At 43.0% G+C, this 20,940-nt stretch overlaps 1 protein-coding gene and 1 non-coding gene across 4 annotated transcripts in view; both read left to right on the forward strand.

Annotated features, from left to right (window-relative positions):
• EFCAB2 (EF-hand calcium binding domain 2) overlaps positions 1 to 20,940 on the forward strand; it is a 157,616-nt gene that overhangs the window by 79,242 nt on the left and 57,434 nt on the right. For all 3 annotated transcript variants that reach the window (XM_025392106.1, XM_025392108.1, XM_025392104.1), the window contains exon 3: positions 16,909 to 16,981. In XM_025392106.1, the coding sequence (XP_025247891.1) occupies positions 16,909 to 16,981 (73 nt within the window). The remainder of the gene's footprint in view (positions 1 to 16,908; positions 16,982 to 20,940) is intronic.
• On the forward strand, positions 1,160 to 1,263 carry LOC112615598. The gene has a single exon (XR_003117415.1). It is a non-coding gene; the product is annotated as a U6 spliceosomal RNA (small nuclear RNA).

A 20,940-nucleotide genomic window follows, 5' to 3' on the forward strand; every position in this document is an offset into this window, starting at 1 on the left:
CTGGTCTTCACTTTGGTGTTTTTGACCTTAGGCTGCCCTTAAACGGAAGTCACAGCCTAGCTCAATGACACTGGCTCCCCCTTGTGTCAGGAACGTGATACTACACCCACTAAATGCCAGCCTGCCAAGAACCAAGCTTCCCCGGGTCAAGCATTTTAAGTGGTCCAAATGCTATACATAATTAAATGATGACACCATGATTGGGCCACCTTATTGGGGATCATTTGTTCTGAAATAGTCTTACTCCTAGCCCCTACTATATATATAGTACAGGTACAGAAAAACATTTTTTCTACTTGTAACCATAAAGGCTTTTGGAGTTAGTTTGTACTTCTTATCAATGTAAGACATCTACTTTGACAAAAGAAATCGAATGTTGACCGAGTGTGGTGGCTCACACCTGCAATACCAGCACTTTGGGAGGCAAGGCGGGCAGATCACTTGAGGTCAGGAGTTTGAGATCAACCTGGCCAGCATGGTGAAACCCTGTCACTACTAAAAACACAAAAAATTAGCTGCGCGTGGTGGTAGGCACTTGTAATGCCAACTACTTGGGAGGCTGAGGCAGGAGAATTGCTTGAACCTGGGAAGCGGAGGTTGCAGTGAGCCGAAATTGCTCAACTGCACTCCAGCCTGGGCGACAGAGCGAGACTCTGTCTCGAAGAAGAAAAAAAAAACAGAAAGAAAGAAAGAAAAAGAAATCAAATGTCTCAGCATATTTTAAATACTTTATATGGAACAGTTGATTTTCATTTTCTTTCAAAAGCCTACCAAAATTGAGGAGTTAGCATTTTTTTAATCCCATGAAATCAATTTAAAAGGAAGAAACTTACTTTTCAAAGGGACACAATTTTTTTGTCAAGAGTAGTATTTGATTTCTATTTTGTGTACATGGTAGAAAACTGAGTGAGTTGCTCCTGGCCACTCTCGCTGTTGAGGAGATGAACCTGTACAGGGACGGCCCCAGGAAGGCCTCGTTAGCTGTCTGAATGGAGTGATTTTGACTCTCACTGTCAGTGGTGTGCTGGAGCCAGACTGTGCCGACTTATCCCAAGAGCTAATGGCTACATTTCAGGAATTCTGCAAACTAATGTTTAAAGCTACTTTATATTAAAAATAAATTATATAGACTTAATTCAATTATATTAAAAAATAACGGTGCTTTCTTCAGCAGCACTTATCTAAGATCAGAACAACATTGAGAAGATGAGCATGACACCTGCACAGGCTGACACACAAATTTATGAAGCATCCCATATTTTTTCAGGTTATTCTGTATAAAATGCAAAATAAATGCCTTTATTAACAATGACAAAAAGAAAGGTAATAAATACTCACAATTTACCACTTCTTAATTACTTTACTATATTTTACTCATATTTATGCTTTGAGGTTATTTGTGTCTAGTGTGTGTATGTGGATGTACCATATAATAATGGTATGCTATTGTGCATTTCTTTCAGACTCTACCTTTAGTGATTTCATGTTTGTAATTGGCAGCTTGAAATCCATCTTGGCACAATGGAAATAAAACCACAATGGAAATAAAAAAGGCTCCAAATCAGGGCTTTTTGCCAATGAGGAGCCAGTGATAACCAGCCCATTGCTGTATGCAAAATGAGTTTGTATCTTTTTTCTCTACTCCAGAAACTTAACAAAAGAAGGAATTATTAAACTTTAAAAAGCTATTTTAATTTTATTTTACTACATTGGTTTCAGTTTTTTATTTTATTATTTATTTATTTATTTATTTTTATTTTGTTTTTTTGAGATGGAGTCTTGCTCTGTCACCCAGACTGGAGTGCAGTGGCACCATCTCAGCTCACTGCAAGCTCCGCCTCCCAGGTTCAAGCGATTCTCCTGCCTCAGCCTCCTGAGTAGGTGGGATTACAGGCACCTGCCACCACGCCTGGCTGTGTGTGTGTGTGTGTGTGTGTTTAATAGAGATGGGTTTCACCATGTTGGTCAGGCTGCTCTTGAACTCCTGACCTCAAGCAATCCACCCGCCTCAGCACCCCCACAACAAAGTGCTGGGATTACAGGCGAGAGCCACATGCCCGGCTTGGTTTCAGTTTTTTAAATAGTTGTCTGAAAAGATAACTTTAATAATTTTAAATTTTTTACTAATTTTAATAATGTTAAAAATAGTTTTAAAAGGTTGCTTTAATTTAATTTAATTTAATTTATGTTGAGGTAGAGTCTTGTTCTGTCAACCAGGCTTGATGGCACCATCATAGAGCTCACTGCAGCTTCAACCTCACCTGCTCAAGTGATCCTCCCGTCTCAGCTTCCAGAGTAGCTGGAACTACAGCCACACACCACCATGCCTGGCTAATTTTAAATTTTTTTTGTAGAAACGGGGGCTCACTGTATTGCCCAGGGTGGTCTTGAACTCCTGGACACAGGTGGTCCTCCCGCCTCAGCCTTCCACAGTGCTAGGATCACAGGTGCGAGCCACCTTGCCTTGTCCCTGGTCAAGGGTCGTGACTGCAAGTTGTCCAGGTTCTTGGCATTTTGAACAAAGAATTGGACAAAATGCCCAGCAAAGCAAAGAAAGTATGAAGCAACAAAAGAACAAACGCAAGGATTCATTGAAAATGAAAGTACACTCCACAGTGTGGGAGCGGGCCAGAGCAGCAGCTCCGGGGTCCAGATGCAGAATCTTCTTGGGTCCAAATACCCGCTAGAAGTTTCCCATCGGCCACTTCATGTTCACCTCATGTAAATGAAGTGGTAGCCCACAGTTAGTCTGAATGGCTGCAGAAAGCAGTCAACCAGAGGCTGAAGTGAAGTTACAAAGGTCACACTCCTGTGCAAACAGGAGTTGGTTTTCACAGCCAATCAGAGGCTAGGGTACAAAGTTACACCTCTATGCAAACAAAGACTTGGCAGGCAATCAGTCTGATTGGTTGTGGACAGCAACCATTCAGAGGCTGGAGTGAACAAAGATGCAAAGAAAGACTCACCTGCAATCAGTCTGGCTTGTTGCAGACAGCCAATTTCCCATCTGCCTACCAGAAAAGGTAGTGAGTTTGCAAAGGGAGCAGCCTCTGGTCCTTTTGTTACTTAGGCTGGAAAGTTAGGGTTTTCCTTTCAATTTAGTTCTAGGAAGTCAGTGTGAAACAGCCTTAGGTTCCCTGCCTCCAGACCCTATTCCCCTGCCTCAGCCTGGTCTAAAAGCTTTACTTTAATCTTTAATCAATTCTCTTCATTAAAAGTCTCATTTAGTAGAAAAAAGTTAACCAACCTTAATATTGTATATAATTTTATCAGTTATTTTATCTTTTTGTTTCATTTTCTAGTTCCTGTCTAATGTCTTGTTTTCTTTTTTCTTTTTTCTTTGAGACGGAGTCTGCTCTGTCGCCCAGGCTGGAGTGCAGTGGCGCGATCTCGGCTCACTGCAAGCTCCGCCTCCTGGGTTCACTCCATTCTCCTGCCTCAGCCTCCCGAGTAGCTGGGACTACAGGCACGCACCACCATGCCTGGCTAATTTTTTGTATTTTTAGTAGAGACGGGGTTTCACCATGTTAGCCACGATGGTCTCGATCTCCTGACCTTGTGATCCGCCCGCCTCGGCCTCCCAAAGTGCTGGGATTACAGGCATGAGCCACTGCGCCCGGCCTTGTTTTCTTATTTCTAAACTTCTTTCTTTGATTTTCATCATTAAGCTATGAAGTTTTTTTTTTCCTATCTCCTGTAACTTTCTTTTCACCGATTTCAGTGTTTTCACATTTTTCTCTTCAGCTGTCTCCCTTTGCAGACCTTGATCCTCTTTCTCAAAATTAATGGCCTGATCTTTTCCCGACCTGTGCTCCTTCTCATCTTCTCTTTTACTCTCAGCTCACCTTTAGGATCCTCACTACTCCTGAGGCCGAACTGTTAGCAATACGGTTTCCTCCATTGTGGCCAGGATCCCAGCTCCATCCTGATACCATCTGGACATATACAGGGCCCACCTGGCCCCTTCTGCTGTTTTCCCATGTCCTTGGCGCCGGAATTACGACGAGAGAATAGTGCATAGGATCATTCGGTCATTTGTGCCTCTAGCCCCGTGTTTCAGGACGTGGGAGGACAAGGGAAGCTCTGAGTCGTTTTTGCTTCTGCTATAATTTCTTTTTATTCTCATCTCAAGGAATTTGGAAGGCCTTTTGAAATAAATGCATCTCATTCCATTATCATTTGAGGAAAGAAACATTTGAGAAGAAAGGGCGATTAATATGTAAACACCACCTCCCTTCCCCTACCTCATTTGCCCTTATATTTTTTTCTTCTCACTTACTCTCTTATATTGCCTTTACTGGGCAACTACGTCAACGAATTGCCACTGAAAGGCACCTGACCGGTGAGCTGCCTTGGGGTGAGGTCAGTGTGATCCTTCAGCTGGGAGCCATTGCTCCTTTTTAGAGGACGAGCCATTATTGCTTCCGCTGATGAGCCGAGCCTGGAGCTCAGCGAGTCCATCTCAAAACCCATCTCTTCCAGCAGCAGGGAGCCCCTCACAGCGCTGCTGTCATCAGCGTTCATGGAGGATGAAAAGGGCTTCGTCTTTTCCATACACACTTGACTCTTGAGCAGCGTGGGGGTTTGGAGCACTGATCTCCCCTACAGTTGAAAATCCACATATAACTTTTGACTCTCCGAAAACACAGCTAACAGCCTGCTGTGGACTGAAAACCTTACTGATAACATAAACATCAATTAACACATCTTTTATATGTTATATGTATTATCTACTGTATTCTTACACTAAAGTAAACTAATGTTACTTTAATAAGAGAAAATATTAGGTCAGGCGTGGTGGCTCACACCTGTAATCCCAGCACTTTGGGAGGCTGAGGCAGGCGGATCACTTGAGGCCAAGAGTTCAAGACCAGCCTGGCCAACGTGGTAAAACCCTATCTCTACTAAAAATACAAAAATTAGCCAGGTGTGGTGGCGGGCACCTGTAATCCCTGCTGCTTTGGAAGCTGAGGCAGGAGAATCGCATGAACCTGGGAGGCGGAGGTTGCAGCAAGCAGAGGTGGCTCCACGGCACTCCAGCCTGGTCGAGAGAGCTAGACTCCATCTCAAAATATATATACATGTGTATTATTAAGAAAATCATGAGGGGCTGGTGCAGTGACTCACGCCTGTAATCCCAGCACCAGCACTTTGGAAGGCCAAGGCAGGTGGATCACTTGAGGTCAGGAGTTTGAGACCAGCCTGGCCAACATGGTGAAACCTCATCTCTACTAAAAATAAAAAGTAAACTTAGCTGAACATGGTGACACATACCTGTAATCTCTGCTACTTGAGAGGCTGTGGCAGGGGAATCACTTGAACCCTGGAGGCAGAGGTTGCAGTGAGCCGAGATGGTGCCACTGCATTCCAGTCTGGGTGACAGAGAGGCACTCTGTCTAAAAAAAAAAAAAAGAAAAAAAGAGAGAATATATTTACTACTCATTAAGAGGAGGTAGATCATCACAAAGGTCTTCATTCTCATCTTCACATGGAGTAGGCTGAGGAGGAGGAGGAGGAGGAGGAGGAGGAGGAAGAGGGGTTGGTCTTGTTGTTTGGAGTGGCAGAGGCAGAAGAAAATCCACATCTCAGTGGACCTGTGCTGTTCACACCATGTTGTTTGAGGGTCCACTGTGCCTTTCTTTTACCTGCAAGGAATGGTGGACTGACACACAGCCTCATCTCAACTTTCACTTCAGGAAACAATATTTTAGATCTCTCCAGGGTTGGCAAGTTTCTGAAGTACTGAGTGAAAATGTTGTAACTAATATGTTTTGTTATGAAACTGAGGATTAAGACATCCTTCCTAACAAGCTTTTCAAGCCAAAGTGATACAGATAGTGTAACACAAAAGAGTAAATTGTTTTTTAAATAGTTAATCTATATGAGGCAGGATTTCTGTTATTGTTTGCTATTACTGTGGTTTTGATGGATGAGAGTGAAATGTGCATATCTTTTTTTTTTTTAAATAAAGTGTTTTTATTTAAAAAATTTCAAACTTCTAAACTGTAAGAGTGGTGCCCCGAACTCCTGCACACTTTTACTCAGATTCACCAATCCCTTATGATCTGCCACGTTTGTTTTCACCTCCTCTTTCTCCTTCTCCCTCTCTCCCCGTTTCTCTCTATATATGTACAAACACACGTACGTATTTATACATTTTATTATTGCTATTTTCATCATCACCATTTTGCTAGACTATTCGAGAGTAAATTGTAAACATTGTAAGAAAAGGTTCACTGTGGATCTTCTTTCTTTCTTTTTTTTTTTCCTTTTTTTTTGGAGAAAGGTGTCTTGCTATATTGTCCAGGTGGGAAATGGACGTGAACTCCTGGGCTCAAGTGGTCCTCCTACCCCAGCTTTCCAAGTAGCTTGGACTACAGGTGTGCACCGTTGGGGTCTTCCTTCCTTTCTTTTTTTTTTGAGACAGAGTCCCACTCCGTCACCCAGGTGGGAGTGCAGTGGCTCGATCTCGACTCACTGCAACCTCCACCTCCCGGGTTCAAGGGATTCTCATGCCTCAGCCTCTCAAGTAGCTGGAATTACAGGTGTGCACCATCACGCCTGGCTAATTTTTATATTTTTAGTAGAGACAAGGTTTTGCCATGTGGGCCAGGCTGGTCTCGAACTCCTGGTCTCAAGTGATCCGCCCACCTTGGCCTCCCAAAGTGCTCGGATTACAGGCATGAGCCACTGTGCCTGGCCTCAGTGTGGGTCTTGTAAGACAAGAACATTCTCTTACATAAGCCACAGTGTCTGTGTGTTTCTTAAAAATAATCTTAGAGTCAGAGCACTTGGGTTAAGATGTCATTTGGCTCATTCCTCTGCTTCTTGCAGGTAAATTTCTAAACAGTACAAAACTGATATTTTCTGGGAGTGATAAACACAAATTCTTATGGGGGCCAGCCTGTGATATAAAAGTGAGAATCAGAGTTCATACAGTGCTCATGACATGTATGCATGCCCCACCTAAACGAATAAACACGCCAATCCTAGACTAAATAAAATGGAAATAAGAAGAAATAAAAAACAAAAACAACAACAACAAAAAATATCTGATGGCCAAGTTTGTCACTTGGGTCAACAGTTTGCGGCCCTGGATCTATGGCGAGAGCTCCCGTGGGATGGAATATCCACAGCTGTCTTTGGAAGCACTGTGCTATAGTTAGGAAGTTCTCCTTTAAGTCTGAATGCTTGACTGAGATTTATGAGAGGCAGCAGTTGCAGTGGCGGGTGGCGTGGGTGCTAGACTGGGTGTGTGAATCCCATTTCTACCATTTGCTACCAGCGTGATCTTGGGAAAATTTCTTAACCTTTCTGTGGTTCATTTTTCCTCATCTGTAAAATAGTACCTATCGCACAAAGCTGTCATGAGGAAGAAGTGAGGAAGAATATTTAAAGCACCTTACACCAGAGTCTGGCACACGTAATAAGACACTGTCAAACTGGATTCTGCTAATAGGAGCCTGATGGCTAGAGGCTATTTTTTCTCACATCCATGCAGATCATGATCCTGGTATAAGGGGAGAGGGATGTGAGGACAGTTTCTCCGAAGACCTAGAGGAGATGTTCATTCTTGAGCCAGAAAGCTACTTAATCTACTTTTCTTCCATTGTGAGTGGCTTTCTTTTGTTCTTATCCCCGTTTTTTTTTTTTTTCTTTTTTCTTTCTTTCTTTTTTTTTTTTTTTTGAGACGGAGTTTCACTCTTGTTAGTAGAGACGGGGTTTCACCATGTTGGCCAGGCTGGTCCCGAACTCCTGACCTCAGGTGATCTGCCCGCCTTGGCCTCCCAAAGTCCTGGGATTACAGGCGTGAGCCACCGCGCCCGGCCCTCATCCCCATTTTATATTCATCCTTCTTGTCAGACTTCTCCCCCAGTATTTCCCTAGTGCTAAGGGGGTCACTACCTGAATATTAACTATACGTGATCCCTGACAAATTATTTAATGTCTTTGAGCTTTAGTTTTCTATTTGTAAAGTGGAGACAATAATAGTACCTCCCTCCTAGTCGTTGTGAGGGTTCAATGAGTTAATCTGTGGGTTACTGTGTCAGAGCAGTCCCTGGCACACAGTGAGTGCTGTGGAACTCTCAGCTGTTGGTTAGGATGTGCATTCTCTTTCGTAGCTGTATTTCTCCATGGTGTACTCTATACTTATGATCTAAATTTTCTCTTTGCTGGCTCTCTTCTGGAGTTTTTTCTTCCTCTTTTTCTCCTCTGCAAGTGCTCTTATTAAGGTCAGTGGTCTTTTTGTCCAGATCTAAGATTCTGCTTATTCTCTCAGCCTTCTGTAATATTTTGTTTATTTATTTTGAGACAGAGTTTCCCTCTGTTGCCTAGGCTGGAGTGCAGTGCCACGATCTCGGCTCACTGCAGCCTCAACCTCCTGGGCTCAAGTAATCCTCCCCCAAGGAGCTGGAACTATAGGCATGTACCACCACACCCACACCCCAATAATTTTTTTTTTTTTTTTTGAGACTGAGTCTCACTCTGTCACCCAGGCTGGAGAGTGCAGTGGCACAATCTCGGCTCACTGCAGCCTCCACCTCCTGGGTTCAAGTGATTCTGCTGCCTCAGCCTCCCAAGTAGCTGGGATTACAGGCCTGCGCCACCACACCCAACTAATTTTTGTATTTTTAGTAGAGACAGGGTTTCACCATATTGGCCAGGCTGGTCTTGAACTCCTGACCTAGTGATCTGCCTGCCTTGGCCTCCCAAAGTGCTGGGATTATAGGCATGAGCCACCGCACCTGGCCTCCCAATAATTTTTTAAAAATTTTTTGTAGAGATGGGTTCTTGCCATGTTGGCCAGGCCACCTTCGCTAATATTTTAAACTGTAGCAACCCGGCCAGGCTCACACCTTTAATCCCAGTACTTTGGGAGGCTGAGGTGGGAGGATCACTCGAGCCCAGGAGTTCAAGACCAGCCTGGGCAACATAGCGAGACCCTGTCTCTATTAAAAAAAAAAATCAGCTGGGCATGATGATGTGTACTTGTAGTCTCAGCTGCTTGGAAGGCCGAAGCAGGAGAATCACTTGAGCCCAGGAGTTTGAGTCTGTAGTGAGTGTGATCGTGCCACTTCTCCAGCCTGGATAACAGAGCAAGACCCTGTCCCCCCAACCCAACCCAACCCCCCCACCCCACCAAAAAGGAAGACAAAACCCTGGAGATTATTTTGCAGCCAGAAGCATGGGGGAGGGGACAGTAAGGAGGTTACAGGAGAAAGGGGAGTGGAGATGAGGAGGGAAAGGAGGGAGTGGGAGGGAGACATTGGCTGATTGGCTGAGCAGTGGAAGGCTAGTGATGGCAGGATTCTGCAGAGTGGTGAGGCATGGGGTGGATGAGTGCGACATGAAGCTGACAGTTACAAGATAAGCCATTTAGAAGAAATACTGTGATTAGTGAAAGGAAGTCCGGAAATAGAATGGTTGAGATTGGCAAAGCACCTATCACTTTTGTTCAAGATAAGGAAGATACCTGAATATTTCAAGGCAAAAGAGGAAACAGCTAATAAAGAAAAGAATGAAGATACTGAGAGGGAGAGGTAAGCATGTGAAGAACAAGAGCTGAGTGTGGAAACGAAAAACTAAGCAGTAGATTTGCTTCATTGAGGAGGAGCACTTTTAATTTCTCCAAGGCTCAGCGCACGAGGCAAGAGCTATAGGACATTCCTCTAAAGTGGTACAAAGTCAGTGACCGCAAAGGTGACATGAGGATTAATCATAGCACCCAGTGATTGTGCAGTTCACATCTGTTGAGTGAAATGGGTGATAAGGACGTTTTCTGAGATGAAGGGAGTGAGTACTTTGGAGCTTGAGGCAAGAGATGCTCCAGAATAGCTGTTTGGAGGGAGCTTGCCAGGAAGCCAGCAGACGACTGAGAGGATTGTTAGGCAACAGCCAGGACAGATTTGATGTTGGATGGGGTGAATCTGTAGTAGTCCATGGTATTTTATTTTATTTTATTTTATTTTATTATTTATTGCAGCAGTGCTTTGCAGGAACAAAGAAAGTGAAAATTAGAGATGTTCAGGGTTATGGATTAACAGGAGGCGGGATGGCGGGTGAAGGGCCCAGAGAGTTCAGGGTGGTGACAGTGGCCATTTTGAGTGGCTGAGTGTAGAGGATTGAGCAGCTGTGTGTAGATTAACTGCTGAGCACAGCTCCACGAGTGAGCCTAGGCCATACTACTGGAGGAACCACGCAGCCAACCCGCAGAATGGTGGAAATGAATAAACCCTTGTTGATTCAATCCCTCTGTGGCGGGCAGCTTGTTACGCAGCAGTAGAAGATGCATGCCATGCCTCGTGTTGACTGCACACAGCAGGGAGCCTGAGGCAAGGGAGCCTGGCACAAAAGCAGAGGTCAGTCAGATGGAGAAACTGGGCAGGTGGAGAAGAATAGAGGGGGCCTCTAGGGGGCACCCAGAAATATCCAGCACATCAGGAGAAGGGCAGGTTTTAGAATGTGAGAGTGAGGAGGAGGCTTGCTATCTTGAAATATACGGGCCTGGAGGCAAGTTGTGGTGATGTTAAGCACTGGAGGGAGCCCAGACACAGCTCAGACTGTCTCTTTTCTTCCGTCCCTTTCGCTCTCAGCAGAGGACCTTGCCCTGTGCTACACAGAGGACGGCGAAGTCTTTATGTGCGAGTTTCTTCATCATCCCATTTCCAAAGACAAACTAGGGGTACAGATAGGAACTGTCTGCTACAACTTGAGAGAACAGATAAGTCACATTACTTTTCTAAGTCCGATTAAATCTTGTACCCCTACTTGTCAAGACCAATAAAAAGTTAATGTTAGTAGCTTTTGTGGCTTCTTTTAGTCTCTTATATTGTACAGTAAGTTTTCTCTTAACCTTTCAATCAGTTGTTGTAAACTGCACCTTTAAAATGAAATGACGTATGGCAAGTCTTTGAATAATGTTGTTACAACATTAATGAGAAAAGAAATGGTTTTGTTATATGTCCTTTTGCTCACAGTTGCAGTTTCCAAGAACCCATCAGTGATCCTCAGAGAAGACTTGCTGTTCTGGGACCCCAAGGCTTAATGCAGTCTCTGGGGGAAAGTGGAGAGAGGAAAAGCATTGTGCTCATGAGCTGTCTAGGCCTGAGGCAGGGACAGCATCCATGTTGTCTACACGAGGCCCAGCCACAGGGAGCCTTAGCACAGCTTCCAGGGCCCCAGAGCTCAATGAGGAGATTCGCTTTCCACAAGAGGAAGGAAGCTCGTCCAGTGCAGTAGAGGAGGAGAAGAAGGTGGGTGAGATGTAGGTGAGCTCGTGGAGAGGAAGGAAGCTCGTCCAGTGCAGTAGAGGAGGAGAAGAAGGTGGGTGAGGTGTAGGTGAGCTCGTGGAGCAGTTTGTGGGTGTACAGGGTGAGTTCTTGAGGAAGCCATGGTTATTGTTTTTTAGGCCACTCTGGCCTCATCAGCAAAATAATCTGCCTTTTTTTCTTATATCATGAGGCCTTTATTATTCGAGACTAGAGAGAAAGAAGCTGCTTACTGCCTGGAAGATGTCCCATCATGTGGGCTTTGTTTTCTGTGGTCTACCCGGTGAGATGAGACCATAGCAGATTTGCTCAGCAAAGAAGAGGATGGTGATGGGTTCCTCAAGGGGATGTGGAAAGACGGAGAGGGAAATTTCCTATGATAGGGAAGAAATTGCTGTTCTCTTACATGTAGCAACGTGCAGGTGGCAGGACCTAGGATGGGGTGGCTGCAAGAACACTGAGCACTAAGTGGCCCAGGCCTTCTCACCCTCTCCTGAAGCCCACCCACCCGGTGAACAAGGCCCTCGTCAGCCTGAAGCCCACCCACCTGGTGAACAACGCCCTCGTCAGCCTTCTTTGCAAGGGCTCATTCCCAGTAGCATTGAAATATGCTTTGCATCTTTCAGGTTTTCAGTATCAAAAAAGAAAAAACATCCTCTTTAACACCATGTTCCTCTCCAGACACCCCTTCCCTCCCCTTTACTTCTGTTTGTTTTTGGGATTTTTGTTTGTTTGTTTTTTAATGTGGGGGTCTGTGTATGTTGCCCAGGCTGGAGTGCCGAGCGCACTGGTTGTTCACATCGTGATCTCTGCTCGCTGCAACCTTTGCCCCCACTTCCCCCGGGCTCGAGCAATCCTCGCACCTCAGCCTCCTGAGTAGCTGGGACTGCAGGCACCTGCCACCACACCTGACTTCTCCCCTTCACTTCTTGACCCACTGCAATCTAATTTCTCCTCCACCTTCAACAGAGACTGCCCTTGTCAAATCATAGCTGATCTCTTTTTTTTACTAACTCCAGTGGATATTTCTCAGAATTTCCCTCCCTTGACCTCTCAGCAGCATTGGAAAGCCAAGGATGACTTTCCATTTTCTTTTTCCTTAGCCTCCGTGCCACGGCCCTCTCCCGGATGTTCACTTCCCTCTCTGGCTCCTCTGCTCCGTCTCTCGTGCAGGTTCCTCTTTCTTGAATCATTCCTTGAATGTGGGTACTCCTCAGACCTCTTCCTTGTCTCTCCTAGCCAATACATTCTACTTAGAGGAATTCTGCTCCTGTGCCTTCATGACCAGATCCACGTCTCCAGCCTGATCCTTCTCCTGCGCTTCACACTCTTAGGAGTATCAAGTCTGTAGTTTGATTTTACCCCACTTGTAAGCTAGTAAGTTAGCTTGTTACTGTTCCATGGATGTTGGCACAAGACTTGAGACTCCTGGGTCAGTGACAAAGGACTTCATTCCTCTTGGCACAGCAGGCAACATGAGCATCAGCTTGTGGGTGACAGTTTCTCCTGCCCTCACCTTTTCCTGGTGATGGGCCCAGCTGGATGCCTGCACAGGCAATGGTTGGCATTACAAAAAGGGAACAGAGCTTTCAGAACAGAGAATTTCAGGGAACAGAACAGGGGATATCTACTGCTTTTATAGCAAGCAGGAAGCAAGCCTGCTCTTTGGCCTGGAGGGAGACATGGCGTCATCTCTCGAGGCTGCTCACTGCGACGTAACCCTGAGAGATGGCCAGGGTTTTCATGGCATAACCAGCAAGAACAAGCATGTTGGAAATTCAGCACGTGCCAGATTGAACTCTTCATCTCCCTCCACCCAAACTTTTTTACTTCCTTTTAAAAATTTTATTTTTATTTATTTTGCACATGTATTGGTATTTCTTTTAGAGACAGATCTCACACTGTCACCTGGGCTGGAGTTCAATTGCAGGATCATAGTCCACTGCAGCCTTGAACTCCTCGGCTCAACCGATCCTCCCCTCTCTGTCTCCTGAGTAGCTGGGACTACAGGCACATGCCACCACACTCAAGTACTTTTGAAAATGTTTTGTAGACATGGCGGTCTTGCTGTGTTGCCCAGGCTGGTCTCAAAATCCTGGCCTCAAGTGATCCTCCCACCCTCAGCCTCTCAGAGTGCTGGGATTGTAGATGTGAGCCACTGCGCCTGACCTGTTTCTCCTTCCGTTTTCTGAGCTCAGTGATTGATGCAGTCCTTGATATTGGTAACTCATTACCAACTGATAAGAAATTCTTAACTCTTCTGACCTCCCTCTCCCTCATGAAGTCTGACGACTCCTTCCACCTCTGTCTTAGGTTCATTTGCTCTTCTTGCCCCTCGCTGCCTATCAGACTGTGCTTCTCTTACGAGTTTAAGACAATTATAGCCTTTTATCATCCAGCCAGAATATTCATTTTATGAAGTTCTAAGTTGTTTTATTTAAAAATCTTTTTAGAGACAGGGTCTTGCTGTGCTGCCCAGGCTGGAGTGCAGTAGCCATTTACAGGTGTGTAATAGCTCACTGCAGCCTTGAACCCGTGGCCTCCAGCCATCCTCCTGCCCCAGCCTCCCTAGTAGCTGGGACTAAGTTACTTAATTTAAAATGTATGTATTCATTTGTTTGTAATACAAACGATTCAAAAGGTAGATGGTGAAAGGACTTCCTCCAGCCTTTGCCCCTGCCACCTGCTCTCTCCAAGGCATTCTCCACCCTCCAGTGAATGTTACCAGCTCTTCGTGTATCCTGTCAATACTGTACCCCAGGTAGACATTTTATACTCAGGTTACTCAAGTACCGTATGTGAGGTTGTGACACAAATTTCCACACCTTACATTTGCTTAATACTTTTTTTTTTTTGAGAAAGACTCTCACTCTGTCGCCCAGGCTGGGGTGCGGTGGCGCCATCTCGGCTCGCTGCAACCTCCGCCTCCTGGGTTCAGGTGATTCTCCTGCCTCAGCCTCCTGAGTAGCTGGGAGTGTCTCAGAGAGGAACAAGGAGGCTTCTGTAGCTGACGCAGCACAGTGTAATTCTCACTTTCTCCTTCTCTGCTCTCTTCTCACAGTCTGACTCCTGATGGAAGCTCTTCCCTAGAAAAGCCCTGTGCAGAAAGAGTTTGCATAGTATATCACTTTCCATTTTCTGTTAGCCACATTTTTTTAAGTAAAAAAGAAACAGGTTGTTGAAAGAAAAACTTTAGACGAATGGAATTTAACAGAATTTAATTGAGCAAAGAATCATCTGAGAATCAGTTCACCTCTCCAAGAAAAGGGAAAGTGACGTGCGGGAAATGGAAGCGAGGTGCAGAAGCAGCTGGCCTAGTTACAGCTCGAAGTTGGCCTCTTTTGAACAAGGTTTGAAGCACTGACTGTGATTGGCCGAAATGCTGTGACTGGGGTATGAGTAGGTTATGTCTGTTACAACGTCCAGTTAGGCTGCAGTTCAGTATATATGCAGAAACCTCTAGGTCAAGCTTAAAACATGTAAGGAGTCAGCTTTAGGCTAAACTTGTAGGTTGGTACAAAAGTAATTGCAGTTTTTGCCCTTTTAATGGCAAACCCACAATTTCGCACGAACCTAATAATTTAACACAAGTAAAATTAATTTTAACAACGTAGCTTATCTAACCCAATGTGTCTAAAATGTTATTTCAACATGTAACCAATATTAAAAACTATTAATGAGCTATTTTGCATTTTCTTTTTCATACTAAGCTTTTGAAGTCAGTGTATATTTTACACTGGCAACACATGTCCATTTGTAGTCATCACATTTCAAATGCGTAATTGCTAGATGTAGTTGGTGGCTGCTGTTTGGTCTAGCGCAGGCCTAGAATTTGTCTTTTCCCCCATCTTGTCCCCTTCAAAAATCTTTTTTGTTTTTTGGTAATTAAAAAATCGAGATACCATGGTTGTACATGTGTATGAGGTCCATGTGCTATTTTGATAACTGCATACAATGTGTAATGGTCAAGTCAGGGTAATTGGGGTATCCATCACCTCAAATGTTTATCTTTGTGTTGGGAACATTATAATTCTTCTCTTCTTGCTGTTTTGGAAATAGAATAAATTATTGTTAACTGTAATTTTCCTACTGTACTATCAAATACTATAACTTACTTCTTCTATCTAACTATATTTTTGTTCTTATTAACCCAATTTCTCTTTGTCCTCCTTTTCCTCTTCCCTTCCCAGCCTCTGGTAACCACCATTCTACTCTCTACCTCCCTGAGACCAACTTATTTAGCTCCAATCAGTGTGAGAATGTGAGATTTGTGTTGCCCTGCTTCGAAACTCTTGCCTGCAGTAAGTGTGAGAGTGTGCGATTAGCCAGGCGCGGTGGCACACATCTGTAGCCCCAGCTACTTGGGAGGCTGTGGTGGGAGGATCACCTGAGTTTTGAGAAGTCAAGGCTGCAGTGAGCCGAGATTGCATCACTGCACTCTAGCGTGGGCAACGAAAGTGAGACCCTTTCTAATAATAATAATAATAATAATAATAATACCTTTGCTATATGAAAGAAAAAAAAAACAAGAAAACAGGGGAAACAAGGAAATATACTTGACGTGAGGATAGTACATGTTTTGTTGGCCCTTCATTTATTAAGAAGAAAGATCAGTAAGTGAAAAGAATCCTATATTCCATAGTTACTGACTTTAGATTTTGCTTTCTTTTTTTTTTTTTTTAAGATTTTACTTTCAAGTTGATACTCATTCTGCAACCTCTTTCAGTGAAGAAATTTAAAATTCTTATAAAACAGGGAGTAAATATAATACTGCTAAAATTATCCAGAATGGTAAAGAAATTAACTATTCTAGTTAAGTGAATATTTGTGAAATTAAATTAACTTTCAAACATTACAACTTTAATTTTAATACTTTTGAATGGAAGTATTTCGTAATCAATTACACATCCCCTGTCTTAATATTCAGAGAGTACTGAATAGCATTTATACTTTTCTTAGGTTATTTGTGGAATTGAACTACATTATGATGGGGGCAGGGAGAGGTGAATAACTAATATTTATTGAGTAGCTGCTCTGCCAGGAGATGTGCTTTGTTTTATGATAGCTCTTCTTATTCAACCCTTCGTGTGTCCCCCATCCTGGTTCTTAGTGTTTGAAGGAAGTCACTGTGTTTTACCTACCAGGTAGGCTTATGTGCACATTGATTAGGTAGGTGACTTCTCCAATCCAGTAAGTCACAGAGCTGGGATTTGAACCCTAGTGGTTTGGTGCTAGAGGCCATGCTTTTAACACTCTGATACTAATGTCAACTTCACTGCAAAACTCTGCGGTAGACATTATCATCCCCATTTTACAGGTGTGGAAACTGAGGCTCAAAAGAGTTAAGTAACACTTAAAGTCAGTTAGTACATGGCCAACGTTTCTTTTTCTTTCTAGAACTTTTTTATATTGGCTCAGGCAAGGTGTTTGCCAGTCAATGAAGCCATTTCTTTCATATTTCTTTGGTTCACTTAGCTTCCTTTTTCTTTCCCCAGAAAACATCTTTTATAATCATGAGGCAATATTGGAGTGATTTGGTTTCCTATGTTACAAAATATGCTCTGAGATAATTTGGAGAAACATAGCCTTTTCAGAGTTTATATTCTAAAACCATTGAAAACTTTTTTTTTTCCCCCAGAGAGATTGGAACAATTATCAGGTCATTAGGATGCTGCCCTACTGAAGGAGAGCTGCATGATCTGATTGCAGAGGTGAGTAGGGTGAAAAAAGTTTCATTCAACCGGCTCACTGTGTGACAGCTACTCCTTGTAATTAAAAACAATCCTTACCTGAAACTAAAAAAAAATGCCCTGAACTGCTGAATGTGCTCAGTGGAAATACTAGGGTAACTATTCATATTAGCCAACCAATAAAATCTGAAAGAGTTAAGAGCAGATCTTGAAGAAATGACTATGAACAAGTAACACAACTGATCAAATAAAGAACCCACTGTGGAAATGATCCTCCCTGTAAAATCAGTTGAAGACAGGCCAGTAGATGCACGGGGCTGACCATATGCAGAAAGGCTATTGACAGAGGCAGTAAGGAATTTTTATTTATTTGGGGAAATAAAACTAACGTTTAGAACAAATGGCAAACTGAATAAAATATTAAGAATGAACTTTACGTTGACCAGAGAGTCTAAGAATTTTAAAAACGAGTCATGCGTAATAATGGAGACGAGTCCGTGAAGAGAAGGATCGCATAAGGCAGTGGATGAGCAGCCGAGATGACAGCGCTTCATGCTCCGTTTGACTTTGCAGAAAGGTCTCTGATCTCGTTTCAAATGCAGCATTTGGTTCAACAACAGAGACTTTAAGGGGGAACAAGCTACCTGGCCAGGAGAAGAATCTTTTCAGAATTGCTTATCTAGGCACAAAGAGTTGGGTGAAGTCTGGGGATGGCAAAGGGGATAAGAGAGACAGGGAAGGAAGTGGAATTTTATCTGTTTATTTTGCACCTAGCACAGTACCTGCTTGTTCAATATTAAGTTGGAGAGAAGGAATTGTGACCATGGTGAGTCACTTAACCCCTGTTGAGTATCAGTTTCTCCATAATAATAACTAGTTCAAAGTAAAGAAGGTACAAGAATACATGTTTTGAATCCTAAAGCATCATATAAAGTTAAGGAATGGAAGATTAGAAAGATGATTCTGCTGCACATATATTAGCACCTTGGTGACCAAAAAGCAGTAGCAATGTTTTTAAGCATTTGGAAATGTTCGGTAAGGAATCTAAGTTGTAAGAACACATTGTTTCTACCTTTTGGGGTTCAATAAAGCTGTTTTTACCAAGAGTAAGAGAAAAAGCTTGTTTTTCCTGAATTGGTACTCACATTAAAAAAAGATACTGATTGCTGCCTTAAAGTGTATCTGTACAAAGCTGGAACTAGTGTTAGGGAGAAGCAAGCTGGCACCGTGGAAGAGGTAAGAACTAGAGGATGAATTTACAGCGAAATCATCATCATCACATGCTCAGGATAGTAAGTGGAGCAATAATGAAAAATACCTCCGAAGGTCAGAAAAGGAGGATCTCTAGAGTCTAGTCCCTTTATGGTTTGTTTGTATGTTTTAATCGCTATCAGGAGTTAGCAAATCATGGCCCCTGGCCAAATCCTGCCCACCACATGTGCATATAAATAAAGTTTCACTGAAACACAGCTAAACTCATTTATTTGTATATTATCTATGGTTGATATAGAACTACTGACTACACGGGCAGAGTTCAGTAGTTGCAACAAAGAACCTATGGCTTGGAAAGCTCAAGATATTTACCATCTGGCATTTGCAGAAAAAGTTTGCCAACTCCTGATCTATGGGCTTCTGTGCCAAAGTAGACCAAATACCACATCTAATACTAGAAGATCTGAGTTCAAACTCCACAGTTACAACTTAGAGCCTTGTGGCCTTCCATGAGCCACTTAATCCTTCAAAGCTTGGTTTCACATCTGCAAAAGGAGTGTAATAATATGAAAGTGTTTTTATGAGGATTAAATTTAATAACCGAGGAATCAACTGTTACTTGGTGGGCATGTAGCACATACTTGAGTTTGCTTGCACTGCAGGTGGCTCTCTAGGATAATATCTCCACTGGTTTGGGCAATTAGCCACAGTGGGTGCTTAGGTCTTAAAGTTTTATTTTATTTTTACTGTTTTTTTAGGGACGTGACACAACCTTTGAGAATTACAGATATTTAGAATACTTATTTACCAATAGTGGCCACTGAGCTATTAAGCTCTGTAAATATTTTTCTGTATTTGTATACCAACACAATTTACTCTAATTAAATTATACTGATAAACAGCTTTGGGTATAACTACCTTTTAAAGAACTTTTCTAAATAAATGAGTGGGAAAAAAGCACATAAAAAAGCACAAATTTGATGAATACAAGTATGTATTTGTACATATTTAAATATATTTAATAGTGAATACATATAAACACATTTAGAAAATCAAAGCTCCATAAAAGTCAACATCTAGGGGTAAATGTCATATTGCTAAATGTTCTGTAATAGTTTCAGAGATCAAACTATTTAAATGTATGTTTGTATATGCTTTAAAATTGTTCTGTAAGGTTGGGGGCAATGGCTCACGCCTGTAATCCCAGCACTTTGGGAGGCCGAAGCAGGTGGATCACTTGAGGTCAGGAGTTTGAGACCAGCCTGGCCAACATGGTGAAATCCTGTCTCTACTAAAAATAGAAAAATTAGCTGGGTGTGGTGGTGCACACTTGTAATCCCAGCTACTTGGGAGGCTGAGGGAGGAGGATCACTTGAACCCAGGAGGCAGAGGTTGCAATGAGCCGAGATCGCACCACTACACTCCAGCCTAGGTGAGAGAGCAAGACTCTGTCTCAAACAAACAAAAAAATTGTTCTATAAAAAGTTGAAACCTGTGTAAAATTCTCTGGTTGTCATGTACTTGAACTTTAGTGTAGACACATTCTTTTCTCTTCAATTTTTTTAACTTTCAGCCCTTTGCTTCCTGAAGATCAATTTCAAATCTGGTGTTTCTCTTGAAATAGATCATTTAAAAAATCATTTAACTTTGATCCATACAGTTCATATTCTATAAATAGCAACTTCCTGCAAATACTTTCTGCCTTTTGGAATATCACAAAAACGGGCAACTGTGAGAAGGATTAGTGAAAAATCTTACTGAAATATAGGCTACCAAATAATCCTTCTTTTAATATTAAGTTAGAGCCTTCTAGGGTCTTCAGGGTATGGGAGCTGGAAGGAGATAATGGCATTTTCATACAAAATGAAAAGGTTATTTAGAGGTCTATGTCTTTTGAAGGTCCAACCTAAGTGGAATTATGGAGAACTTAAACTAATTACAAAGAAGAACTAAAAGATGATTTAAAAGTAAGACCTGTGTTGGTCAGATTATTGACTCAGGCTTAGGAACTAAGCATGGATTATGACTTTTTATTGGGGTGACCATCTGCAGCCTCCACTTCCCCATCCTTGCCCTTTTTTGGTTGTAGATGTTAGGCAGCACCTCTGTTGGCTGCCCATCTGTTTTGGTCCTAAGCATGCTATGTTCTATTAACCATCTCCACCTTTCCCCTTGACTCCCTCTTCAATCTGTCTGCTCATTATATGAGGCCTCTTAACTTCTGTGCTCAAACAACTCTGCTTGGCCTCTGTTACCTGGGTATGGAAGAGCTGGCTAGCAAATCATTCCATGGATTTAACAAACCCAGGTCTACAATTACCTAATCTAGTCAACCCTGGCCTGCAGAAGACACCATCACAGACTTAGTGACACCAGTGCCTTTCTCACCAGCCTGATGCCCTTGGTGAGCAGTGCGTCTGCGCCCTCCCGTGGAACAGAATCCTCCGGTGAGTCTTCTGACTCATTATGTACCCATTCTGCCCTCCCACTTCTGTCAGCGCAGTTTGCCACTTCACTCAGGGTTTGGTGTCACTCACCTGTTCTAGGTGTCACCATAGCAGCAAGTTAGCCCCATCTCCTAGGGTCCTTGCCAGAGTGTTAAGTCTGTGTCCTGAGAAAGTACCTGAAGTTGATGAATTCTTGCTTATCCAGTTTTATATTCCAGGCCTCTTGGTCAAGCACTCTCATCCAATCCCAGGGGTATTCCCCTAGCTCCTACTTCAGGAGCCAATTCCTACCTAATTCCTTTTGCTATTTTAGTGTATAGT

This window comes from Theropithecus gelada, chromosome 1 (assembly GCF_003255815.1).
Source record: "Theropithecus gelada isolate Dixy chromosome 1, Tgel_1.0, whole genome shotgun sequence".
NCBI classification, from domain to species: domain Eukaryota; kingdom Metazoa; phylum Chordata; class Mammalia; order Primates; family Cercopithecidae; genus Theropithecus; species Theropithecus gelada.